We start from the raw sequence: 22,335 nt of genomic DNA, 5'->3' as shown, positions 1-22,335 counted from the left end.
TCCAATGGGCCGCTTACTTACCGAGAACGTGACTTCCGCTCCTACCTGATGCCGTCGTCTTGGCAACGCCGATGCTGGCAAGTGAGTGACTGACCCGACTCATGGCGCCTCGCTAGACTGGCAGCCGGAGAGGTGGCAGGACACGTCGTCGCGTGTAAAAGGTCAAGGAAAATCACACACACACACACACAGGCACTGCAACCTGTTCATCAATACACAAGAGAGAAAGATTATGCGCGATGTGAATACCTGTAGAGTTGCAAAGGGGGTGAAACTTTCTGGTAAATTCCCGTAGGAATTTAAGATGGGGAATTTTGGAAATATTCCACGTTAGAAACGATGAGAATTGTAGTAATTCTTGGGAAATGAGGGCAATCTATTGGTTGGTTAATAGTTGCTATATCAGTAAACATCCATGCAAAAATTAAAAGATAATTTTAGAATGTTTTAGAATTTTCCATCCCATGGAAAATTCATACATTTTCAAATTCTCCCAAAAATGTTCGACCCCAGCTGTGAAGGCGTGTTAATGGGTCATTGGGCGTGATGGGATTGCCTCACCTGTATGTTAATAGGTCAGCGTGAGCCTCCTTTAGAATTCGGTCCTAAGGAAGACACACAGAGACAGCTTCAATGTTCACGTTTAAAGACATCAGATTACAGTTGTAAGACTAAATAGGAGAACACATCCATGATCCATCTGTTTTCTATAGTGCTTGTCCTCATTCATTTGGAAAGCCCTTTGAGCATTTATTCAATATCTTTGGTATCCATCTTCAAGTTCATGTACCAGTGTGCTCCTTGTCCTAACTAGCTCACTAGTATAACAACTCATACTAGTAACTTTTTTTCCCACTATGGTATAACATTTCTGCACACTAGTGGAACAACTTTGACAACTACATGTTCTAATGAGGCAGAACTGTGCACTAGTTGTGGGACAAAATGTTATAATATCACAAAAAAAATGGTGTATTTTCTATGGATTAGAAAAGAGTTATGTCATTCAAATTCATTTCAGTACCGTATTGTGAGCATTGTTGTGAGTATGCTAACATGTTAGCCACAAAAGCGTTTATGTGAGCAAGGAGCAATTACTTTAGATATGATGCCCTCTGGTGGCCAAAATGGGTAAGCTGTTAAAATACACAAATGCACGGTGGACGACTGGTTAGAGCGTCTGCCTCACAGTTCTGAGGACCACGGTTCAATCCCCGGCCTCGCCTGTGTGGAGTTTGCATGTTCTCCATGTGCCTGCGTGGGTTTTCTCCGGGCACTCCGGTTTCCCCCCAAATCCCCCCCAAAAAACAAAATTTGGTAAATGAAAATGTTCGGTTCACCCCACACTTAAAAGTGGGCCAAATTTCCGAGTTCCTTGAGATATGAGCCATCGCTCGGCTGTTATTGTTTTTGTTTGTTTGTTTCAGCCTCGACTTGCAATGACTTGAGTTACGAGTGAGCTGCAGACTCTCCACAGCTCCAATGAGTGAAAACAATTAAGGTGGAACCTCTTTGTGGAAACCTTGGTACACTAACAAAGTAACAAATTACTCTGACAAATGTTTGTGTCCACGAACTATGCTTCCTGACATCCAAGCGGTAACGCTCACTTGTGCATTCAGTCAGACAGCGTAAATGTCATTCACTCCACACGTCACGTATCTTAGTTGTTTTATTTTATTAATATTATTACTTTTTGCTATAAATTAGCTCTGAGTGTGGCTCCCAAGCAAAGGAAAGCCGTGCCGTTGCCAAGCTGTACCAGTACAGTATATACTGTATATTGTGTATTGTGTCGGTATTTGTGGCTAGAAACCAAGCGTGGAGAGTCTCCGTCGCCGAACTGCACAGGTGGTGGCAGTGAATGGAGCGATCGATCACTGCCAACAGCCTCTTAAATTATACATCTCTTCTCCTTTATTGTCGCCCGTTTCTTCTCTTTGTGGACAGTCATTTCTTCCTTGCCAATCGTGCCATGTTTTTGTGGTACAATAAAAATTATACAGTACAGTATATTATACGTGGCACGTCAAAACCCGATACAGGGTCGCAGTTTTTCCTTTGTATCACATCGGTATCTCAATATCAATTGCTTGGTGTGCGGCGCTCATTGTGTTCAAGAACCCTGGAAAGTGTGTTCGGTCGCTTCTTTGTGGATTTCGTCTAGTGCGGGTGAGGTCTGAAACGTAACCCCTGCGATAAACGAAGGATTACTGCACTAGTGTGTATATGTGACAGTCGGCTTAATAACACGTAATAAAACCTGTTTCTTTGACTTTCTCTTTTATTGTTTTTTTTGTTTTACAATACAATTATTATTAATTTTTAAAACGGAAAATTTAATTAATGGTATTTCAATTAATTTCCATGTGGCAAGTTGATTTGCAATACGAGTGATACCACTGTAGCTGCATGGAAAAAGATGACATTGTCAGTTTAATACCTCCCTAGCAGTACCAATGAAACATTTAAAAATATATATCTTTGCAAAAAAAACAAACAAAAAAGGAGAATTAACAAAGTGTCTTGTAAGTTCTTCATCTGAACAAAAAGCAAGCGTGCGGTTATATGAGGTAGGCAACAAAAGCAACGCCTCCTCAGCCCTGGATGTGCCAACCCCATGAAGAAGTTTAGAGCACAGCTTTTGAGCCTGCCGCATGTTTGCATGCAGTGAGGCCTCCTCCTGTCCACAGTGTCCTTTAGGAAACAGGAATGTGTGCTACTCTTGATCTATGTAGGCCAGGCCTGTGTTACTGCATGGACCTTCTTTTTTTTGGGGCTTAAAAAGTCCAAATCATTATTCTCCTGCTGCTATTCAGACCAGGTCCTGTCAGCTCATTGTTATTCAGGCCCAGTGAGGGAGGGAGAGGGAGAGAGGCAGGCTACTGGCTTGGAGGCTGACCAGGCACCGGTGGGAAGCTGGGTGGACGTAGAGTGGAGGGAGGGCTGCAGAGAGAGCTTCTGGACACTTCTTTTTCTTTCTTTCTTTTTTTTTTTTTTTTTTTTTTTGCATCCGTGAAGGCATGTTGCTAATCGGCTCAGTAATGAGGAGAGGTACTGAACGGCACCAAATATCTGACCTCCATTCTTGTGTGCAGCAGGCGAGGGAGAGAGAGAGAGCATGTGAAAAAGGGGTGGAGGGGAGTTGAGATTTAGTGGCCTGCCTCATGAAACAACCCCCCACTCACTAACCCACCCGACGCAAGAAAAGAGAGGACTGCTCATCAGGAAATTTCACTCGCTCGCCTCTTCCAACAATGAGATGAAAACAAGGTAATTACTTTCTTAATAATATATATATATATATATATATATATATATATATATATATATATTATATACTTTTTGTAGGGCCGTTACACTTGTTGCACACAACAACAGGCTGCCAAAGGCCAGGCAAATATCCACCACATAACACAATCAAAAGACTATTTTATTTTGTAGTTTTTATTTTATGCAACATGTTTCTTTAAGTTAGTTTGGCTTTGCCAACGATAGGTTTTGTATACATTTTGCTTGATTGTGTTGTGGTGTTTTTTATTTTTTAATTAACGTTAAACTGTGCTTCCTGTACTTTCCATCGCCATTGCTCGTCTTAACCCTTTACTGTAAAGGACACTCATTGAAATACTTTAAACTCCAGAAAGTTAACCCAGTACAGTGTTTCTCAAACTTTTTTTATTTTTTATTTTATTTTTACACTAAGTACCACCTCAAATAATACTCTGCTCTCCAAGTACAAACATCATGACCACCAAATAAAATAAAGTAGAGTAGTAGGCCTAAGTATTTATCAAAAACAAAAAAAAGTACATGTATTATCGTTGTGTATCACTGTAACATTATGAACAGTTTGAGCCTTAACGTGTATAAATATAGGAAAATAAAAATGTATTGTAAATGTAAAAATTTAAATGTATTGCACATAAAAGTTGAATCAAATTTGTACCAAAGTAAATGTTTAAAAACAAACAGTTCCTTGAAAATTAAATGCAAATGTGTTGAATTTCACAGTTAAATACAACTGAATTGTTAGGCAATGATTCTTTCGTGTACCTTTGCGAATCACTGACCCTAGTACATCACAAGACTTTTTCAACAAAATGTAATCGTTATTAATTTGGAAGATTTTAATGCTATAGAAGTATAAGATCATTGTAATCCAGCAAAAATGATTTATTTTTGCATTTTAAAAAAATCACAACATTTGGAGATATGCCCTTTGACTATGTATTTTTTAAATTGTATTTATTTTAGATTTGTATTCATTATTTTAACATTTTTATCTGAAACATTTTTGTTCTTAATAAAATAAAATCACATGATTTGAGAATATAGTGAAGCCTTAGGATTTAAATTTTAAAACTAACTTCATACTCCTTTTCTGACTGGCAGTGTTTCAGTTTGGGGCGTTTATATTTTTCATTTCCTTGGTGTTTTTTTCAATAAAAAGGTCAACCAACGAATCAATCAAATATGGCATTTTGAACTGTAAATATATATTTTAATTTGTATTTAATTGTAACTTAATTATCACCAGTCAGCTCCATTCCTGATTGGGTGGGATAAATCATTTGATTCTTCTGCCTGATAGTGGGGTGTGTGGCGTCCATCTTGCTGGAGCACAAGTTCCCAAATATGATTCCATCCTCGCCCTGTAAAGCGCCACACAAAAAGTGCTTAAAAAATTTAAATTTTACTTCACATTTTCACACCAACTGCAATTCTATCTATCTATCTATCTATCTATCTATCTATCTATCTATCTATCTATCTATCTATCTATCTATCTAGCTATCTATCTATCTAGCTAGCTAGCTAGCTAGCTAGCTATCTATCTATCTAGCTAGCTATCTTTTCACATCTGAATACACTAAAACATATTGACTGCTTTATATAAAAAACACTGACTGTCTGGTTTTTCCATAGATAGATAGATAGATTAGTCCTGTTTGCAGCAAATATGTTTAAATGCATCATTGAATCCTCCCCATGCACATTTAAAGATGAATGCAGCTTCTGTGTCCGCACCCAACTACCTCCAGGCTTCCCCCTCTCTTATGCTAAAAGCACTGCAACTCCCCCAGAATAAAATCTGTAAAGATATTCTCCACCTTAGAAGAATGTACAATCTTCTACTTTATTTTGTATTTTTGTATTTTTATTTGTTTTCTCCTGCATTTTGTTGTAGTAGCCTTTCTGACACGCACACAGTCACACAAAAACACCCGGGTGAACAAGAGTCTGGAACTGTTTTCTTTGTGTCATGTAGCATTAGCTGATCTGGGTCAACGTCTTGCCTGAAATCTCACTCCCGTAAAAAAAACAAATGCCAGCACATTTTTTGCCACTGAAACCAGACTGGAAATCCTCTTGTGTCGACCCAATCTGACACCTGTGTCCTCCATTGCCCATCTCCCCCATTGTTGTTATCTTGCGGAATATTTGGATTAGCGCGATAGTGCTGGAATTGGACGGCGAGTCTAGGAGGGGATCCGTGTGAAAATATCTGCTTTTAGTCAAGGGCGTGCACTCATATTTTGACGTGAGGTCGCAGCGACCTCTAAACACCCTCCAATGCCTTTTTTTTTTTAAAAAATTTTTTATCGCATACTTTCACTAATTACCTGCAGTAATCTCACACATTGAATAATATGAAGACTCTCTTTGAATAATATGAAGACTCCCTTTTCATAATATGAAGACTCCCTTTGTTAAATACGCCATCATTGTATCTCTGTTCTCGCAGCGGCCTATCATCTCCTGTAACTCAGAGCGTCCTGACCAAGAAGAGGGAGTTCCATCACTAACAACACAAATAGAGATAAAAGAAATAGAAGTACAAAATGTCACGAACGGACGAGGTCAACAAGATGACGGAAAATGTCTATAGGGTATGAACGCTCTGTTTTATTTTTCACTATTTGGGGGAGTGATGTGTCTGACAAGTTTGATGTTTGTCAACAGGGCATTCTGGACCAATTTAACCCCAGCTTGAAGAATTTTGTCACTATGGGCAAACACTATGAGAAAGCCCTCACAGGTTTGTCCAACTGCTTTTTGTTCAAGTCCTACATGGAAAAAAGTAACATATATAATGCGGCTGAAACAAGTGTTGAACACGTCACCATTTTTCTTACTGCATACTGTATATTTCCAAAGGTGCTATTGACAAGAACATTTCACCAGATGTTGGGAACAACCCAAGTAACCCATACATACAAAGGAAGTAGAACAAATTAGCTCAGAAATTAAGTTGTGAAATGACACAGGAAAAAAGTATTGAACACGCCAACTGGTATTTATTTAATACTTTGTACGAAAGCCTTTGTTTGCAATGCCAGGTTCAAGATGCCTCCTGTATGGAGAAACTAGTCACATGCATTGATTTTGGTGTGATTTTGGCCCATTCCTCCACACAAGCAGTCTTCAAATCTTGAAGGTTGCTTGGGCTTCTTTCATGGACCTAGAGTTTCAGTTCTTTCCATAGATTTTCGATTCGTTTCAAGTCAGGTGGTTGGCTGGGCCATTCTAGCATTTTCTTTCTTTGAAACCAATTGAGAGTTTCCTTGGCAGTATGTTTTGGATCATTATCCTGCTGAAATGTCCACCCTCGTTTAATTGTGCTCACTGGAACGTTCAGAAGCTTAGATATGCGGCTGTAACCAATGACATCGTTATGTTTTGCAACAATTACTTTGCGATGGTCTTGAGAAGTCTCTCTGGTCTTACCCATCATGAGATGTGTCTTGACTCGCACCTTGGCAATGAGACCTTTTTGTAGGCCATCAATTAGGACTGAACCAGCTGATACTCATTTGCACTGTTTGATTATTGATTTTAGGTGTTGTCTTGGCTTTCTATGCCTTTTTGCACCTCTCTTTCTTCATGTGTTCAATACTTTTTCCCTGTGTCATTTCACATTATTCCACACAACTTAATTTCTGATCTTATTTGTTCTACTTTCTTTGTATGTATGGATTATTTGGGTTGTTCCCAACATCTGGTGAAAATTTCATATCAATAGCACCTTTGGAAATATATTTAGTGAGAAAATGGTGGCGTGTTAAATACTAATTTCAGTCGCTGTATACAGTGAACCCACATTTATCACGGAGGATAATGTTCCAGACTTCCCTTCAGTAGGTAAAACACCACGATATACAATAGAGAGACGTTCCCCATCTAACCATACCTCATCCTAATGGTTGTTCATGTTGATGAAGTTAATGGAGGTATGATTATGTTTTTAGATACTTTCAACAAGCGTGTCCCAGCTCATCTCCAAATAACCTTGCACTCCTTGCAAAAATTATCATGTAATGGACTAAAAGTACTGAAACACACTTCCTAATCAATTAAGTGAATAATCAGCCAAGGATCTTATTTGTTCTTTTTTACATTTTGGACAACACATATCCTTCGAGATTTGTGGAGCTTATCCCAGCTGACTTCGGGCGAAAGGCAGACTACACCCTAAACTGGTCACCAGTCAGTCGCAGGGCACATGTAGACACGGACAACCATTCGCACTCACATTCACACCGTCACTGAGTGGGAACTGAACCCACGCTGCCTGCACCAAAGTCATGCAAGTGTACCACTACACCATCAGTGATGTAGCAAATCTAATATTTTTTTTTTACTTTTGTACTTAGGTACACTTTAGAGTCTCGTTTTAAAATTTTACTTAAGTAGAGCATTTGAATTAGTGCTTCTACTTTTACCAGAGTGTGAGTACTTTTACCACCTCATATGTACTGGTTATACATTACTGTGCAAAAGACTTCGGTCAATTGATTTGCTGTTTCAGCAAGGCTGTAATGATTTTATGGTCACTGGCGTGCATAATCCTCTCAACTCAAAAATCAGGAAAAAAAACAAAAACCAAAAAAAAAAAAAAAACGCCATCTTGCATGAGTCACCAAACACTGCATTCAAGTTGGTATTACACCTTATATTGCTATCATATACCACTGCACACTCACATAAACATTACACCACCCCAAAATCATGTTCAATCGCTAATTTGATATGCTAAAAAAAAAATCACAAATTTGTTACACTGTTTTTGATTAAAATGGTAAAATACGGTGCTAGCCGTGCACATTAAAGTCTGCACTCACGCCGACCCCCGGACCAGACAAAAATCCGTTACTATGTCACAGAAGCAAACGACTGCGTTTATGTGATCCTCCCACACTCTTTTCCAAAGGTTTTAGAGCCATGGGTGGTGCAATAAATAAAACACAATGTAATAGGTGGAAATTAATCTGTACACAATTTACCTTCGTAGCTGACACGCTTCCCTCTGCACCAAAGCATTACAGCAATCACTTTTTAACAAAACAGGCTTACTCAAGTGTATCTAACCTAACTATTTTCACTTGTTATCGTCCAAAGAAACATTTCGACTTTCACACTTGAGGTGACATAATGCCGCACGGCTCCTCCCGAGTGAGGAAAGTTTTAAAACACTTCTCAGTTTGTGTTCACGAGAGTTAATACATTTGTTCTCAAGCTACTTTAAACTCTTTACATTGTTTAATAATGTGTGAAAATAACAGACGAAATGGGGACAGACCAATAGTATTGATTTTTTGAAAAAATATGAAATTGACCATATTTGGACATACGAGGTTTCCACAAGATTTTATAAACTAGAATGTCACTCACTAGAGCACATACCTCCGTCAGGACCAGATTGTTAACAAAAGTGGAAAAAAATTAATAGAGCACCATCGTTGTTTGTTCAAACAACTCCAGTTGGCTCAAAATGCTGCCGCTCGCCTCTTAAAGGTCTCGTATTTTACCAAACCAACTTTTTCGAGTGTTTGGGATGTTATATTGGCTTCATGGTGCCTCACTATACATGTGAAATATGAATTCAAATAATCCACACATTCCTGAGTTCCAGACGTTTTTCTGCCGAGAGGCCTGAAATCAGGTCATTCGAATTTCTCGAGCGTATGTACGTCACTAGCAAAGATCAACATGACAAACACGCTCTCACAAGTGGGTCTTCTACATGCAGGCAACCAATCGGAGGAAAGGGGGCGGTCTTAGCCAAATATGGACAAAGTAGATACAAAACTGGGTCAAACAAAAGTAGCTGTCAGGGGGGCCTTCTCTGGACACCCGTATGACAAAACCAAGATTGTTGTTTATTTATTTTTTTAATAAATAAAATTGACACTTTTATACTAAGTCCATGTTAGAGAATCATTCTATGGAGCTCTAAATAACCAACATATGGTACCTTTAACTGGAACACGTGAGAGGGAGCACATAACTCCTCCTCTGGCCTCCCTCCACTGGCTGTCTATGCATTTCAGAGTTCATTTTAGGATTCTGCTATTTGTTTTCCATCCATCCATCCATTTTCTGAGCCGCTTCTCCTCACTAGGGTCGCGGGCGTGCTGGAGCCTATTCCAGCTATCATCGGGGAGCAGGCGGGGTACACCCTGAACTGGTTGCCAGCCAATCGCAGGGCACATACAAACAAACAACCATTCGCACTCACATTCACACCTACGGACAATTTAGAGTTGTCAATTAACCTACCATGCATGTTTTGGGATGTGGGAGGAAACCAGAGTGCCACGCAGGCACAGGGAGATCTCCACACAGGGATTGAACCCCGGTCCTCATAACTGTGAGTCAGACGCTCTAACCAGTCGTCCACCGTGCCGCCCTATTTGTTTTCAAACCTCTAAATGGTCTTGCCCCGCCTTATCTCTCTGAGCGGCTCCATCCCTACACTTGTGCCGGGTGGCTCAGGTCAGCTGAACCTGGAGGTTTTACAGAGAGGAAGTCTAGAGGGGATAAGGCTTGTCCCAATCTATGGAAAGAAACCCCAGGGCACATTAGACGGTTCATTTTTAAAACCCGCCTGAAAACCCATCTGTATTCCTTGGCGTTCAACACAGCGTGAGACTTGAACCCTTTTTTTAGTGTCTTATTTGTTTTTATTGTTGGTTACTGTTTTGAAATGATGGTCAATTGTCTTATGGTTTATGTTTGATTTTTGTTTATGTACAGCACTTTGTTTCAGCTGAAGTTGTTTTTAAAGTGCTATGTGAATAAAATTTAGTTGAGTTGGTCCCAATATTTATTAGTTAGTAGGCTTCTTCCCGGTTTATGGAGGATTATGAACACACTAGAGGTGCCATTATGATTCTAAGTGGTGGACTGACTGTATTGATGCCATTTTGTTCCTTGTCTCATGTACCACATCTTGTTTCAGGGGATTTTTTTTCTTTTTTCTTTTTGTGTAATCATGCTAAATGTCATTTGTCTGTCCTACTTTACTGGTTTATCTGTCAAAATGAATGTTATGGAAAATGTACAGTAGATCATAAAACAAAGCTAGTCGTAGACTAACTAAGACTTTTACACAGTACTGTATGAGCTACTGTGAAAGTTTCCCACCATGTTCTGTCTTTCACAGGAGTGACGGTGGCAGCGAAGGGCTACTTCGACGCTCTGGTCAAGCTGGGAGAGCTGGCCAGCGACAGCCAAGGCTCCAAGGAGTTGGGTGAGTGTGCGGAAAGTGCAGGGAAGGCCGCAGTGGAAGCAGGAAAATAAAAATGAGCCGCTTATAGACTCAAATAATTTCAGAGGGTTCGGGGCGTGGGGAAATAGTCCGTGGGCTTCGGAGCTTTGTGTTTGTCCGGGGAGGAGATGAAGACACGAGAGGAAATGTAGAGAGCGAGGAAACACAGGGAAAGGGAGAGAGTGCACTCATTGTTGGATAGATTAACAACACCACATGATCTCATTGTGATGCCGAAAACGGCGGGGGAGGCAGGCAGGAGTGTCAAGAGGGCGAGATGCCAGCCGCCGCATACTACTGCGCTGTGTGGCCCATGCAGAGAGGAGGCTCGATCCACTTTGTCAACCAGAGCCTGTGTGCACACCACTGAAAACTCTTTCAGCCATTCACAATATAGTGATACCACTTTAGACTGCTTACACAATCTAATGCAATAGAAATATTATAATCCTCACTTTTGATTAACACTGGGTTGGAAATTTAACACTTTTTTCTTTTTTTGTGTGTGGTTTGTTGTGGTTTAAAACTGCACTGAATAAATCAATATTTTGGTTACCTTACATAAAGTACATACTTGAAAAATATGAGAAACAGCTCTCAATTGTGGATACAGCATTTGTAATGGATTTCATTGGATCGTGCAAGGGGCCGGTGTCACTATACTCCATTTACGTTATAGTCATATCGTTTGTGTAATAACATAAACGTCTTTTTTTTTTTTTTTATGTTTTCGGAAAACAACTCAAGAAAAACACAACAAATTCAACGAACAAAAAGAGTCCAGTTGCTTCGATTCCGTCTTTGCGGATGACCATGACCTGGATGACAGACATAAAGAAAAAAAACTTTTTTTTAGCAAGCATATAGGTATTTTTTTTATTGATATTGTGAGAGTAAGTTAAACATGATTTGTTTTAGACAGTTATGCAATTAGGCTAACAACATTCATATTCTTATTACAGTAACACCCCACCACATCGATTGCAGCCCGCGATGTTGCAAATGTTTCTGTTTAACATATATATATTTTTAAATTGTGCTAACGTGTTTACAAGGTGTCTTTAAATAAATGTATATGTGGTTACTGTGTGAGAGGGGTATTTTAATGGTTAAACTATAAAACAAGTGTTTAAAGTTTTTATTGATAATTATTTTATGGTGGTGGTTTGACACAAGCAGATCCTCTTTTGAGAAACTTGCCACGGATCGCGTAAATTGTACCGCACACAAGTTGTGCCAGGTGGCAATTTTGCAACGTTGCTCTAATGTCATACCGATACCTACTGTATATTAATAATAAAAATATTCCCCAAAAAATAATAACATGTGCAGGGTGCAAAAGTAAAAGCATAAAGCTGGTTTCTGTTATTAGTCTCCTGTTATGTGTGTTGTTGTATTACACTAGCTTTTGCTGTGTTGTTGTATTTATTGTATAGCTTCCTTTATAATACTGTATGATGCTAAACCTCGAGTCGCTCAGCTGCTTTTTATTGTTTTGCGACAATCACCGTAAACTATTCTATTTTGTTCTGCTCTGTTCTTTTTTGTGTGACCCTGTTGTCCAGGTGACACATTGTTCCAGATGGCCGAGGTCCACAGACAGATCCAGGTGCAGCTGGAAGACGTGGTGAGATGGGGGAAGAACGTGACATAGTGCAGACATCAATGAAACATGAATTAGCATTTGTGTGAGTGTGTGTGTGTCTCTCTCTGTGTCTTTGGCTGTTTTTCAACAGCTCAAGTTGTTTCATTCCGAGCTGCTGACCCAGCTGGAGCAGAAGTTGGAGCTGGACATCAAATACCTCACAGTAAGTCAACGTGAGAACACGAGGTTGTCCTGCAGATGACACATGGTTCACATCAAGTTCACCAGATACTTTGTCATAGAAGTACAACATAGTGGTTACGCTTAGGTCCAGTGCCCTCACAGATCTTGAATGTTTTATATTGAATATAGAGTCGTGATTTAATTACAAATGGATTGTATATACGGTTGTATATGGAGACGTCCTATGACACACACACACACACACACACTACTTTACATTGTAGTAAAGTGTCAAATATTTACAAAAAGTTTGTCCTTCTTCAGGCCACATTGAAGAAGTACCAGAATGAGCGGCGGTCGAAAACCGATTCTATCGAGCGCTGCCAGAGCCAGCTGAAGAAACTGCGAAGGAAGAGCTTGGGCAGCCGTCACCCGAACAAGTACGGAGACAGAGAGATGCAGGTGAGTACATTTACCTCTTTTGCAGTTGTGCATCTCAAATCAGCTCGCTGTAATTCTGTATTTATGAGAAATAAACAGGTCGCTATTAATGAGCTTACAGGGCAATCTGCATCAGCTGATTGTTCCGGGAGCGAGTTCACAATGAGAAGATTGAGGGGTTTTATTTGCTTAATATGGAAGTCAAGGAGCAAGTGTTTTGTTTTTTTTTTGGGCGGGGGGGATCAACAAGGCCATGAATGGTTTTAGATTTATTTGTGATGCAGGAAGTGATGTCACGTGTTATTCCTGGTATATAACAATGTACACTAAAGGTCACTCCAGCGCCATGGTTGGCTACAAATTAAAGAACGTATGCTGGGTTATTAATGGACATCCCTCTGATTACGTTCCCAGTTTGTGGAGCTGATGAGTCGGCGCCAAGTCGAGCTGGACTCGCTGGTCGCTACGGGTTACAGGTCGGCGCTCACCGAGGAGAGGAGGCGATACTGCTTCCTGGTCGACAGACAGTGTTGTGTGACCAAGCTGCTTATCAACTACCACTGCAAGGTGATGTGTTGAAATGAGTCTGTGAGACTGTGTCCATACGTGTACTCATTTCTAATAGGGTAGAGAACTGTACAGTGGTGCTTTGAGAGACAAGTTGAATTTGTTCCGTGGCCATTCTTATAACTCCAAAAAGTCTTGAATCAAATCATGTTTGAAATGAATGGAAATTCCATTAATCCATTCCAGCCTCCCGAAAAAAAATTCAACAAAATTGGCATGTGTTTTTTAGTAAGAAAAATAGCACTCTATAATATTGTATCTTATAAAATAAAATAAAATTAAATTAAACAGAATTTTTTAAAAGTAACAGATTGTTTGCTTTAATTCAATGGACATTGTGCTGCTCCTTCTGCTTTAAGGTTCTAACACTCTTAAAGGCACATGCATGTAAACAGACACTACAAAATGTACAGTGTTTTCTATGTATTTTATGCTTGCAATTCATTTTTTATGTTCAAATGTTTACAGTTTTAAAAAATGTGTTTTGATATGTTTTATGAGTTTAAACTAGGGCTGCATGATATTTTGTTTCAGCATCGTCATCGCGATGTGCACAATAGTCACATTGTGGGGTCTGCTGCGATGTTGGTGTACTGTAATATACTGTGAATCAACTGTAATATTAAAAGTGACCAGCAGAGGGACCTGTTTGGACATGTTCAAAAGATTAAAAGATTGTACACTTGCTGCATTTCCTATTTTGCTCTTCAAAATGAAACTATGCAGGCAGCTGCATGAGTGTGCGAGGTGCCTTCAGTGACACTGTAAATAGGAGTGAATGCGTTCTTTTGTAATACAGTACATAATTGTAAAAATGGGTTACTAGAAAAATTATTATTTGCATCAGAATTTTTTCCTGAATACATTTTACGATCACACTGTGATGATATGGAATTTATTTTGTAAGAAAAGATTAATGATTTTGTTAATATAGTCAGCCAGAGCAGCGAGAAATGTAAAGTTATCAATGTCCTTTCACCATCGTTCCTGTCATACTGTGTTGCTTGTTTTTGTTTGCACATTAAGGAAAACTCCAGTTTTTGTTTTAATCAGAAGCAGAATCATCTTTATTTGCCAAGTATGTCCAAAAACCACACAAGGAATTTGTCTCCGGTAGTTGGAGTAGTTAGTTCAATTGACAGAGAGCACTTTTGAGAGATAGACATTTAAAAAAAAAAAAAAAAAAAAAAAAACACCATTCAAACAACACGTTTTTGAGATTGTAGGGTGAAAGCTGCAGCTGGCTACTAGTATGGACTGAATAAGTGACGATAATGGGGAAATTAAATGCCAGTATTTTGAGGCTAAAAACTCCACAGCAACATATTGAAAAGAAAAGAACTAATAGTTTGTTTTGGACCGATGAACTTAGTTCAAAATTTTGAATTATGAATTGAACTAGTTCATTTTTGGAACGATGAACTGAACTTTGAACTAGTTTGCGTAGAAAATAAACTTTCCCAAGACTGATTACATTGCAATATATATTGCAGGTTTAAAAAAAAAAAAATTATGTAATTTGCAGCCCTAGTTTAAACATGTTTAAGGCATAAAGAAGGAGTAAAACTATTTAAAAATGTTTTTGATACAACGAATTTTCACCGTGAGTACGTCTGAAACTTACTTTTGAGTTTCCTCCACGAGAAATGGGGGGGGGGGTTCATTATATTTAGTTAGATTTTTTTTTAAAGCGAGGTCATTAATCCGGTTCTTTTTTTGCACAGGTGAGAGAGCTCCTGTCGCAAAAACTGTCATCGTGGCAGCAGTCGTGCACTCAGCCGACCAAGCTTCCGGAGCGCGCGCTCAACCTGCTGCGTCACACGGCGCCGCAGAGCTCCGGAGCCGCCGGGATCGCCGAGGTCCTCCGACACACCAAGCTGGGCAGCTCTCAGTCAGAACAGGTACCTCGGCTTCCTCCCACATTTCCCCCAAAATATGCATATTAGTTTTGATATTCTTCACTTTAACCAGTTTTACAAGCATTATTTTATTTTCACCAAATCCCTCCAATGGCCTTTGATTTTAAATTCAATTTGTTGTTAAAAATATGTGTGTTTTGGACATACTTGGCAAATAAAGATGATCCTGATTCTGATTCTGATGTACTGATGAGATGGGGTGATTATTCCATTATATGGTTTTCCCATTCGTAAAATTTTTTTTATCATCCATTTCCAAGTCAGCCATTTTGATTTGATGCAGCTGTCCATCCATCCATTTTCTGAGCCGCTTCTCCTCACTAGGGTCGCGGGCGTGCTGGAGCCTATCCCAGCTGTCATCGGGCAGGAGGCGGGGTACACCCTGAACTGGTTGCCAGCCAATCGCAGGGCACATCGAAACAAACAACCATTCGCACTCACAGTCATGCCTACGGGCAATTTAGAGTCTCCAATTAATGCATGTTTTTGGGATGTGGGAGGAAACCGGAGTGCCCGGAGAAAACCCACGCAGGCACGGGGAGAACATGCAAACTCCACACAGGCGGGGACGGGGATTGAACCCCGCACCTCAGAACTGTGAGGCTGACGCTCTAACCAGTCGGCCACCGTGCCGCGATGCAGCTGTTTTGGGGCAAATTCAAAAACACATACTTTCACAAACTTCTCCAAGGGAATTCATCCAAATGATCCCCAATCGGAAGAAGATACACCAGACAGATGACGCTAAATTGCCAAGCATTTAATATGGGCAGAGCATGTCATTAAAAGTTTGATGATCATTTCGAGGATTCTCGGAAAATTGGACAAAATTTGCCTCTGAAACCAGTTTCACCAATGGATGTGAAATTTGGCGTACGTCTATCATAACGGGATGTACGTAAAAATCTCATGGGACCATGCCCAACAATTGAACAGGAAGTGGGCCGTTTTTGTTTTGAAGCAGCCATTTTGGACTTTTACCAGGGCTCGTATTCCAACTACGGAATTCGCCCAGATGAGGAACAATTAGAAGTGGAGACAGATGGGCGAGGTTCCGCGCGAGAGAGAGAAAATCTGCATGGAAATTGCAATTTTTCTTCACTCTAAACAATTTTACAAGCGTTTATTTTCACCAAATACCTTCTTAACCAAAGTCCTACACACTACTGACTTATGATTTCATTTGCTGTAGAAAAAAATACTTTATGTATGATGAGGCTGTATGTGGTTTTCACAGTCATAAGGGTCCTCTGAGGTAAGTTATGATACTACAATGTGGCTTTCGACTGAAATTAGCTTGACATCCCTGCAGTGTCAATTGTGCGTAGGTGTGAATGTGAAAATGGGTGGATATATATATATATATATATATATATATATATAGGCTCAAGATGGGCAAATATTTCAACTTTGGAGGATGTTTGTGGCCTATTAGTAGTAGCTTTAAAATTGGAACATTTCGAGTCTTAATTGTCCATAGGTGTGAATGTGAAAATGAATGGATGTACAGTGTGTCAGTGAAGGAAAAATTACAAAGATGGACAAATGTTTAAGCCTTTGAGGAGGTTTGTGGCCTTGAAGTAGTGTTTAAATTGAACAATTTAGGGGTCTAAATTGTCCAAAGGTGTGAATGTGAAACTAGATGGATGGATGTGAGATGCCCAAGATGGGCACATGTTTAAGCCTTTGAGGAGGTTTGTGGCCTTGAAGTAGCTTTTATATTGTTTTACAGAGGCTGTCAGTACAAGAGGTCCCACCCCTGTTGAATGGCGACCGCTCCCAGCAGCAGCGCTCGCTCCCCTCCTCGTCCTCGCTGAGCGACGCCTGTCCTCAGGGCTCCCCTCAGACGTTCCGGCCCGTGTCCGCCTCTGGATTAGGGGGCGCGGGGGGTTCGTCGAGAGGAGCGTCTCCTCAACGCGGTTGCTCCCCCCTCAGCGTGTCCGCCGGGAGCCCCCTGGCCGACAGCAGCACTAGTGGCAGCGCCAGCCCGGCCGCGTCTACGCCCACGGGCGGCGCGGCCCAGTCCTCCGGTCTCCTCATGGCCGCCAACACAAGCAACCTGTCGCCGAGCCTCATCCCCTCCACCGTCATGTCGCTCAGCCAGATGTCCCCGACCGGTGGCTCCTCGCAGGGCGTGACCCTCGCCATACCGCACGGCGCCCCCCACAGCCCCCTTCTGCCTCACAGCGCCCCTCTGTCCAGGGCTATGACTCCTGTGCAGCTGCTGCACCAACAGGTGTGCCCGGGAGTTAACAACACTCTCCCACCTGCTCATCCTTGGCTGATGAAGGCTGCGGAGATGTGTGCCACGGCCACTCTTCCGCTACCCAAGAGGCCTGGCAGTGAAATGAGGCTAGGCGGCTTTCAAGGTGACGTGGACCTCAAAGATTCATCTATATTAACTCCATCTCTGCAGATGTTTAGCATTGATATAGCCACTCCAACCACATTCCAATTGCATTGCCGGGTCCGCTACCCTTGTCCTGCTCTCTTCTCCGCCTGTGCCTGTCCTGTCCTATATTGTCCTATTCTTCCCTCACAGAGTGTAGCACTATTGTCCCATATAAAACTTGAATCCAGTGTGCCATGGATTGAAGTATTAATATAATGCTTTGTTTTGTTTGTTTTTCTTTCAGCTAGTGTGCTGTCTTTTCTTGTTTATTTTTCTCTTTTTGCTCTCCTTTTTTTTCTTTTCTGTCACTCCCCTTTAAAATCTTGTTCTGTCTGACTGAAATTTGCCATAAATATCCATCGTAATATAATACATCAAAAGCCATTTGAGCATTTATTCCACATCCTTATTTATCCTTCCCTTTCTGACCCAGGTGCCAGGACGCTACCTCTATCGGGGCCCACGCGGGTGGAGGCCATGTTCGCTCACTCGCCTGGAGAATCTGAAGGTGTAGGAAGAGGAGGAGGCGGTGCTTCCTTGCTGCACTTCCTGCCCGGGGACAGCATCACTCTACTGATTTCTGAGCCGAGGGACGGCTGGCACTATGGGCAGAATGATCGGACCGGACGGTATGTTACAAGGCTCACTCAATGCCATCAGATTACAACTCGAAACCTGTCAAGGCCACTCATTTCCAAACCTTAGTCACTTCATTTAAATGTTTGTTTCTCTTTGACATTGTTCTACTTACTTTGTTGTGTTACTTTAACTGCAAGAAAGAAAAAAAAAAAAAGAAAACATTTGAAAAACAAAAAAAAATCTGCACGGGTGCTGAAGTCTGTACTCTAAATCTTTGTTTTTTTTTTTTGTCTGGGACAGGAAAGGCTGGTTCCCTTTCTCCTACACTCAGCCACAACATAGCCGGACGGATCACCTTCAGAGGCGAGTCAGCCTAGACCATACACCTAAAAAGTACAATCATATAATACTACTTATACTCTCACTATCAATCACTGGCCACAACATTAGGTTCTGGCAAGTGGATGTAACAGTTGGCTGATAACGTGTGTATTCCTTGCCCACCTCGCAGCTCGCTCTTCCTATCAAAGGCCAACAGCACCAGCATGAGCCAGCTGGACCAGCTGGTGTCTCCGGCTCTCACCCCAGAGTCCGAGGGGGAGCGCTCCCTCCCTCTCCAGAGGATCAGCACCTTCCGCCCGCGCCCGTACAGCATGGCTGACAGCAACAAGGTCAGATCGTAACCAACCAAAACATAGATACGTAAATATGAAATGAGTAATAAGCAAGGTCTTTCTCTTATCTATGACAGATATGTGCACAGTTGGCCTCCTCACCACCATCTCCAACTAGGTATTTGGTAGCATGACTTATTTGAAATGAAGTGTGACTATAATGTTACACTAAATGTTATGAGTTTGAAGTTTTATTTTGGGGAATGTACAATGAATGAAAAAACTCAAAGAGAGGTGATGCATTTACCTGTCCAGTAGAAATGTTGCTAATTCCGCATTGTTTCTGAATCCTCTCAGCTGCCTGAGGTCCCTTCGCTCTGCTTCTGTTTGTTAGTCTTACGCCCAGTTGTTGACAAACGAGGGATAGGATTTATTTATTTTGATTTTTTTCTGGAGGTTGGTATTCCGCCACAGTTTCAGTCAAGATCCTGAAGCCCAAGGTAACAGGGTCAGTCTGAAGCTATGAAAAAGCCACACTTAAGAATGGGCCCACGGGTGCGCAGCAAATGATTGCCAACTCGTCGGTCACACCTTCTGCCTGTGATTGGTTGTTTTTCCTCGAGTGCCGTTGTTATTGAATTAAAATGTACTGTAAATTAGAGATACAAGAGAAGACGACTTCCAATATGTGGACATATAAATGCGCACCAAGTCTTTGGAAATGTTCAGCGTGCAGCTCCACTCTGTTTGTTCATGGAAGCAGCGAGGACATGCTTTAATTTACCGTAGCTGCTAAAATAATTTTTTTTGCATTTTTTTTTTTTTTTATTGTCTAGACAAACAAAAAAAATAATCAAATCGACTGCCAATAATTCACGTACACAAAGAATCTATTTTCTAATCAACAAAAACGTAAAAGGTAATATGTATTCTTAATTTTGTGTTTCAGGACCAACCCGTTTGCCCACGTTCGCCTCCGAAGAACGGTCACCAACGATCGTTCAGCTCCCATCATCGAGTGAGCGCTCCTCTTTACAGAACAGATTCAATAGTACTCTCCTCCCTTTTAGTCATTTAATCTGATTTTAGTTACTTGGGGGGGGGGGGGGGGGGGGGGCAGTATTTCTAAAGGAGAGTGTGTGTGCGCGCGGAACAGATCTGTGATTAAGAGAATAAATCTTAAATTGTTCATTTCGACTAAAAGCAGGTGTGGGCCACTGTTTTCAGGAACGTCCTAAATGTATGAAGAAGAAAAAATAGCATGGATCAAATTATTATATATAATATTATGAGCAATGTTTTCAGGCCCACCGCTGCTCTAGAGAAACACTAATAGTCAAAATCGAGATGATTTTTGACATTTTTGCTGTATATTATCAGTCTGCTGTAATCATCAGTTTTAGGCTTCTCAATAAGAGCTTCATGTGCTCTTTAGCAAACCGTAGTGCTTTTGGTTTGCTTTCTTGCCTCATTCACAGAAGTGCTTGTAGCTTTGTGTATTGCAAGGACTGGCTCCTATTTACAGCTTGACACATCAAGTCAAGTGTTGTGCCTCGGGAACAGGTTCCTACTGTAATTGTCGGATTGTTGCCTTAGTTTCCATACAGTTTTGATTCATGTGTTCACACTGCTTTTAGATGTAGTTATCGTGTAAATTGTATGACTTCACACCCAACTCTGAATGTGCAGGTGAAGGTGATGACAGGTTGAGGCCAGTATTCAAACAAATCTGCTTTGATGTCTCATATTACCCAATGTTGCTCTTTACCTCGCCTGGAGTATGGAGTGGATTTTAAAAATAGGTTGCCCTTGTGTAAAAATATTAAAGATAGATTTGATCATTTTTTTGGTCATTCTTATATCCACTACGAGGTACCCTTGAAGTGTAATTAATCTATGAAATAATGAATCATAGATGAATGAAGAATTTTCCCAGTAGAAGCCAGTTTTAAAGAATGCAAATGAGGACTGCATTACCGTAAGCGTTAACATCTGGACTGCAGGGTGGTTTTATTATTGAAAAGGTCGTTTTTCTTATCTAGAAAGAAGAAAGTTGTGAAGGGTAAGTTTGAAGAAAAGTCAATTTTTGTCTTTGGATGTTTTTGATTCCTTTTCAGTCCCCATTATAAAGTTAGTCATCATGAGGGTGGGATAGACGATTATGTTTACCCATGAGACTAAGAAGAATTTTGTATGGAACAAAAGCTTATTGGAAAGTGCTGGAGAAGGTTTACAGGAAGGTTGACGGGAGCCAAGGAAGCATTCAATGGTTAACTATAGATATCAATTGCCTTTGAGTAGCTCTGTAGCCACAAGAGAAATATTGTGTTTGTAAAGTTTGTTCTAACTGCTCGTGATTTTTTTTTTTTTTTTTGTCCCTCGAGGGACATCATCAGTCAAGATGGCCACAAAAGTAATGAAAACGTAAATGCTTTTGCATCAGCACAAATTGTGATTGAACATGTATGTTGTCTTCACTTTGGTAGTAGGATTTCTGTACCTATTGTATATTATTGTCGAAGGATGTTGGTTTATAGTGCTTGATGTGAAGTTTAAATGAGTAATGATGTCAAAGGTCAAGTATTTAAATGACAAAGAATCTAATAATAAACAAGATATCCATCAGTTTGTTGGTAAAATCCTGTAATAATCGAATGCAGAGCACATTATGTAATTACTTGACAAGTATATACATTTATGTGCTTACACCCCTCCCATTTGTGTAAATATATCTTTTCATGTGACATCATCGAAGAACTCCATGCCACAGAGGTTTAAGGCAGTGCTGGAAAATAATGATGGCCAGCCAGACAAAATATTTACACTTTGGGCACAATATGGACAGTTTCACTTAGGGATGTGCTCACTTTTGTTGCCAGCGGTTTTGGTTTTAATGGCTGTGTGTGGGCACTAGTTGGACATTCTCACTTAACGGTTTGCTCATTTTTGTTTCCAGTGATTTTGACATTTAATGGCTGTGGGCTGAGTTGTTTTCCAATGGAAAGATGTATTTACAAAAAGGTGAAGTGCATACCCACTTTATTGAGCTACTGTAAAACTCTTCTACCAAAGTGAAATGTCCACACTATGCACACGTTTCCACATTAGCTCTGTGAAAAAACAAATATTCTATACAGCCAGAAAGAGTCTATGTGGCTGCAGTTTCCTAACATAACAATGAATACTGACATTGTGTGAAATAAAAAATTAAAATCTGTGGAGTAAATCTTCCTGTTTTCATTGTGTTAATTCAAGTTGGCGCTTTCTGAATAAATATGAATCAGTGGTTAAGCAGTTTAATGTGAGATTTCTATTCTCACAGTTCATCCTATTTTCCTGAATAATTATTGTGTGAAACAATGAATTCATTTAAAATTTTAATCAGCTTAAAGCTTGGTGAAAGCTCTCGGATGGGATCAGGGTGAAACTTTCATCATCTCCTCAGGGTAAAAAAAAAATACATCTAAACCCCATTGGTCCTAAATCCTGTTTGTTTTACA

General features: G+C 40.4%; 1 protein-coding gene across 5 annotated transcripts; it reads left to right on the top strand.

Moving 5' to 3' along the window:
- The first annotated feature begins 21 nt into the window (after positions 1-21).
- zgc:158689 (uncharacterized protein LOC791177 homolog) lies at positions 22-22,052 on the top strand. 5 transcript variants are annotated; one of them, XM_061777262.1, is made up of 16 exons: positions 22-161; positions 3,102-3,273; positions 5,750-5,894; positions 5,968-6,043; positions 10,451-10,537; positions 12,121-12,182; positions 12,292-12,363; positions 12,648-12,785; positions 13,179-13,331; positions 15,056-15,232; positions 16,983-17,619; positions 18,076-18,271; positions 18,522-18,614; positions 18,733-18,892; positions 18,973-19,013; positions 19,785-22,052. In XM_061777262.1, the coding sequence occupies exons 3-16, from the start codon at positions 5,847-5,849 to the stop codon at positions 19,855-19,857; spliced, it is 2,013 nt and encodes a 670-aa protein (XP_061633246.1). In that variant the 5' UTR covers positions 22-161; positions 3,102-3,273; positions 5,750-5,846; the 3' UTR covers positions 19,858-22,052. The 5 variants fall into 5 exon arrangements, with proteins under 5 accessions (XP_061633246.1, XP_061633248.1, XP_061633244.1 ...); XM_061777264.1 differs by having other exon boundaries at positions 140-1,501; positions 18,522-18,584; XM_061777260.1 differs by having other exon boundaries at positions 140-1,501.
- Positions 22,053-22,335: the final 283 nt, after the last annotated feature.

Source organism: Phyllopteryx taeniolatus, chromosome 6 (assembly GCF_024500385.1).
Source record: "Phyllopteryx taeniolatus isolate TA_2022b chromosome 6, UOR_Ptae_1.2, whole genome shotgun sequence".
NCBI classification, from domain to species: Eukaryota; Metazoa; Chordata; class Actinopteri; order Syngnathiformes; family Syngnathidae; genus Phyllopteryx; species Phyllopteryx taeniolatus.
The sequence above is the reverse complement of the archived record's forward strand: the minus strand, read 5'-3'. Positions and strand labels throughout refer to the sequence as shown.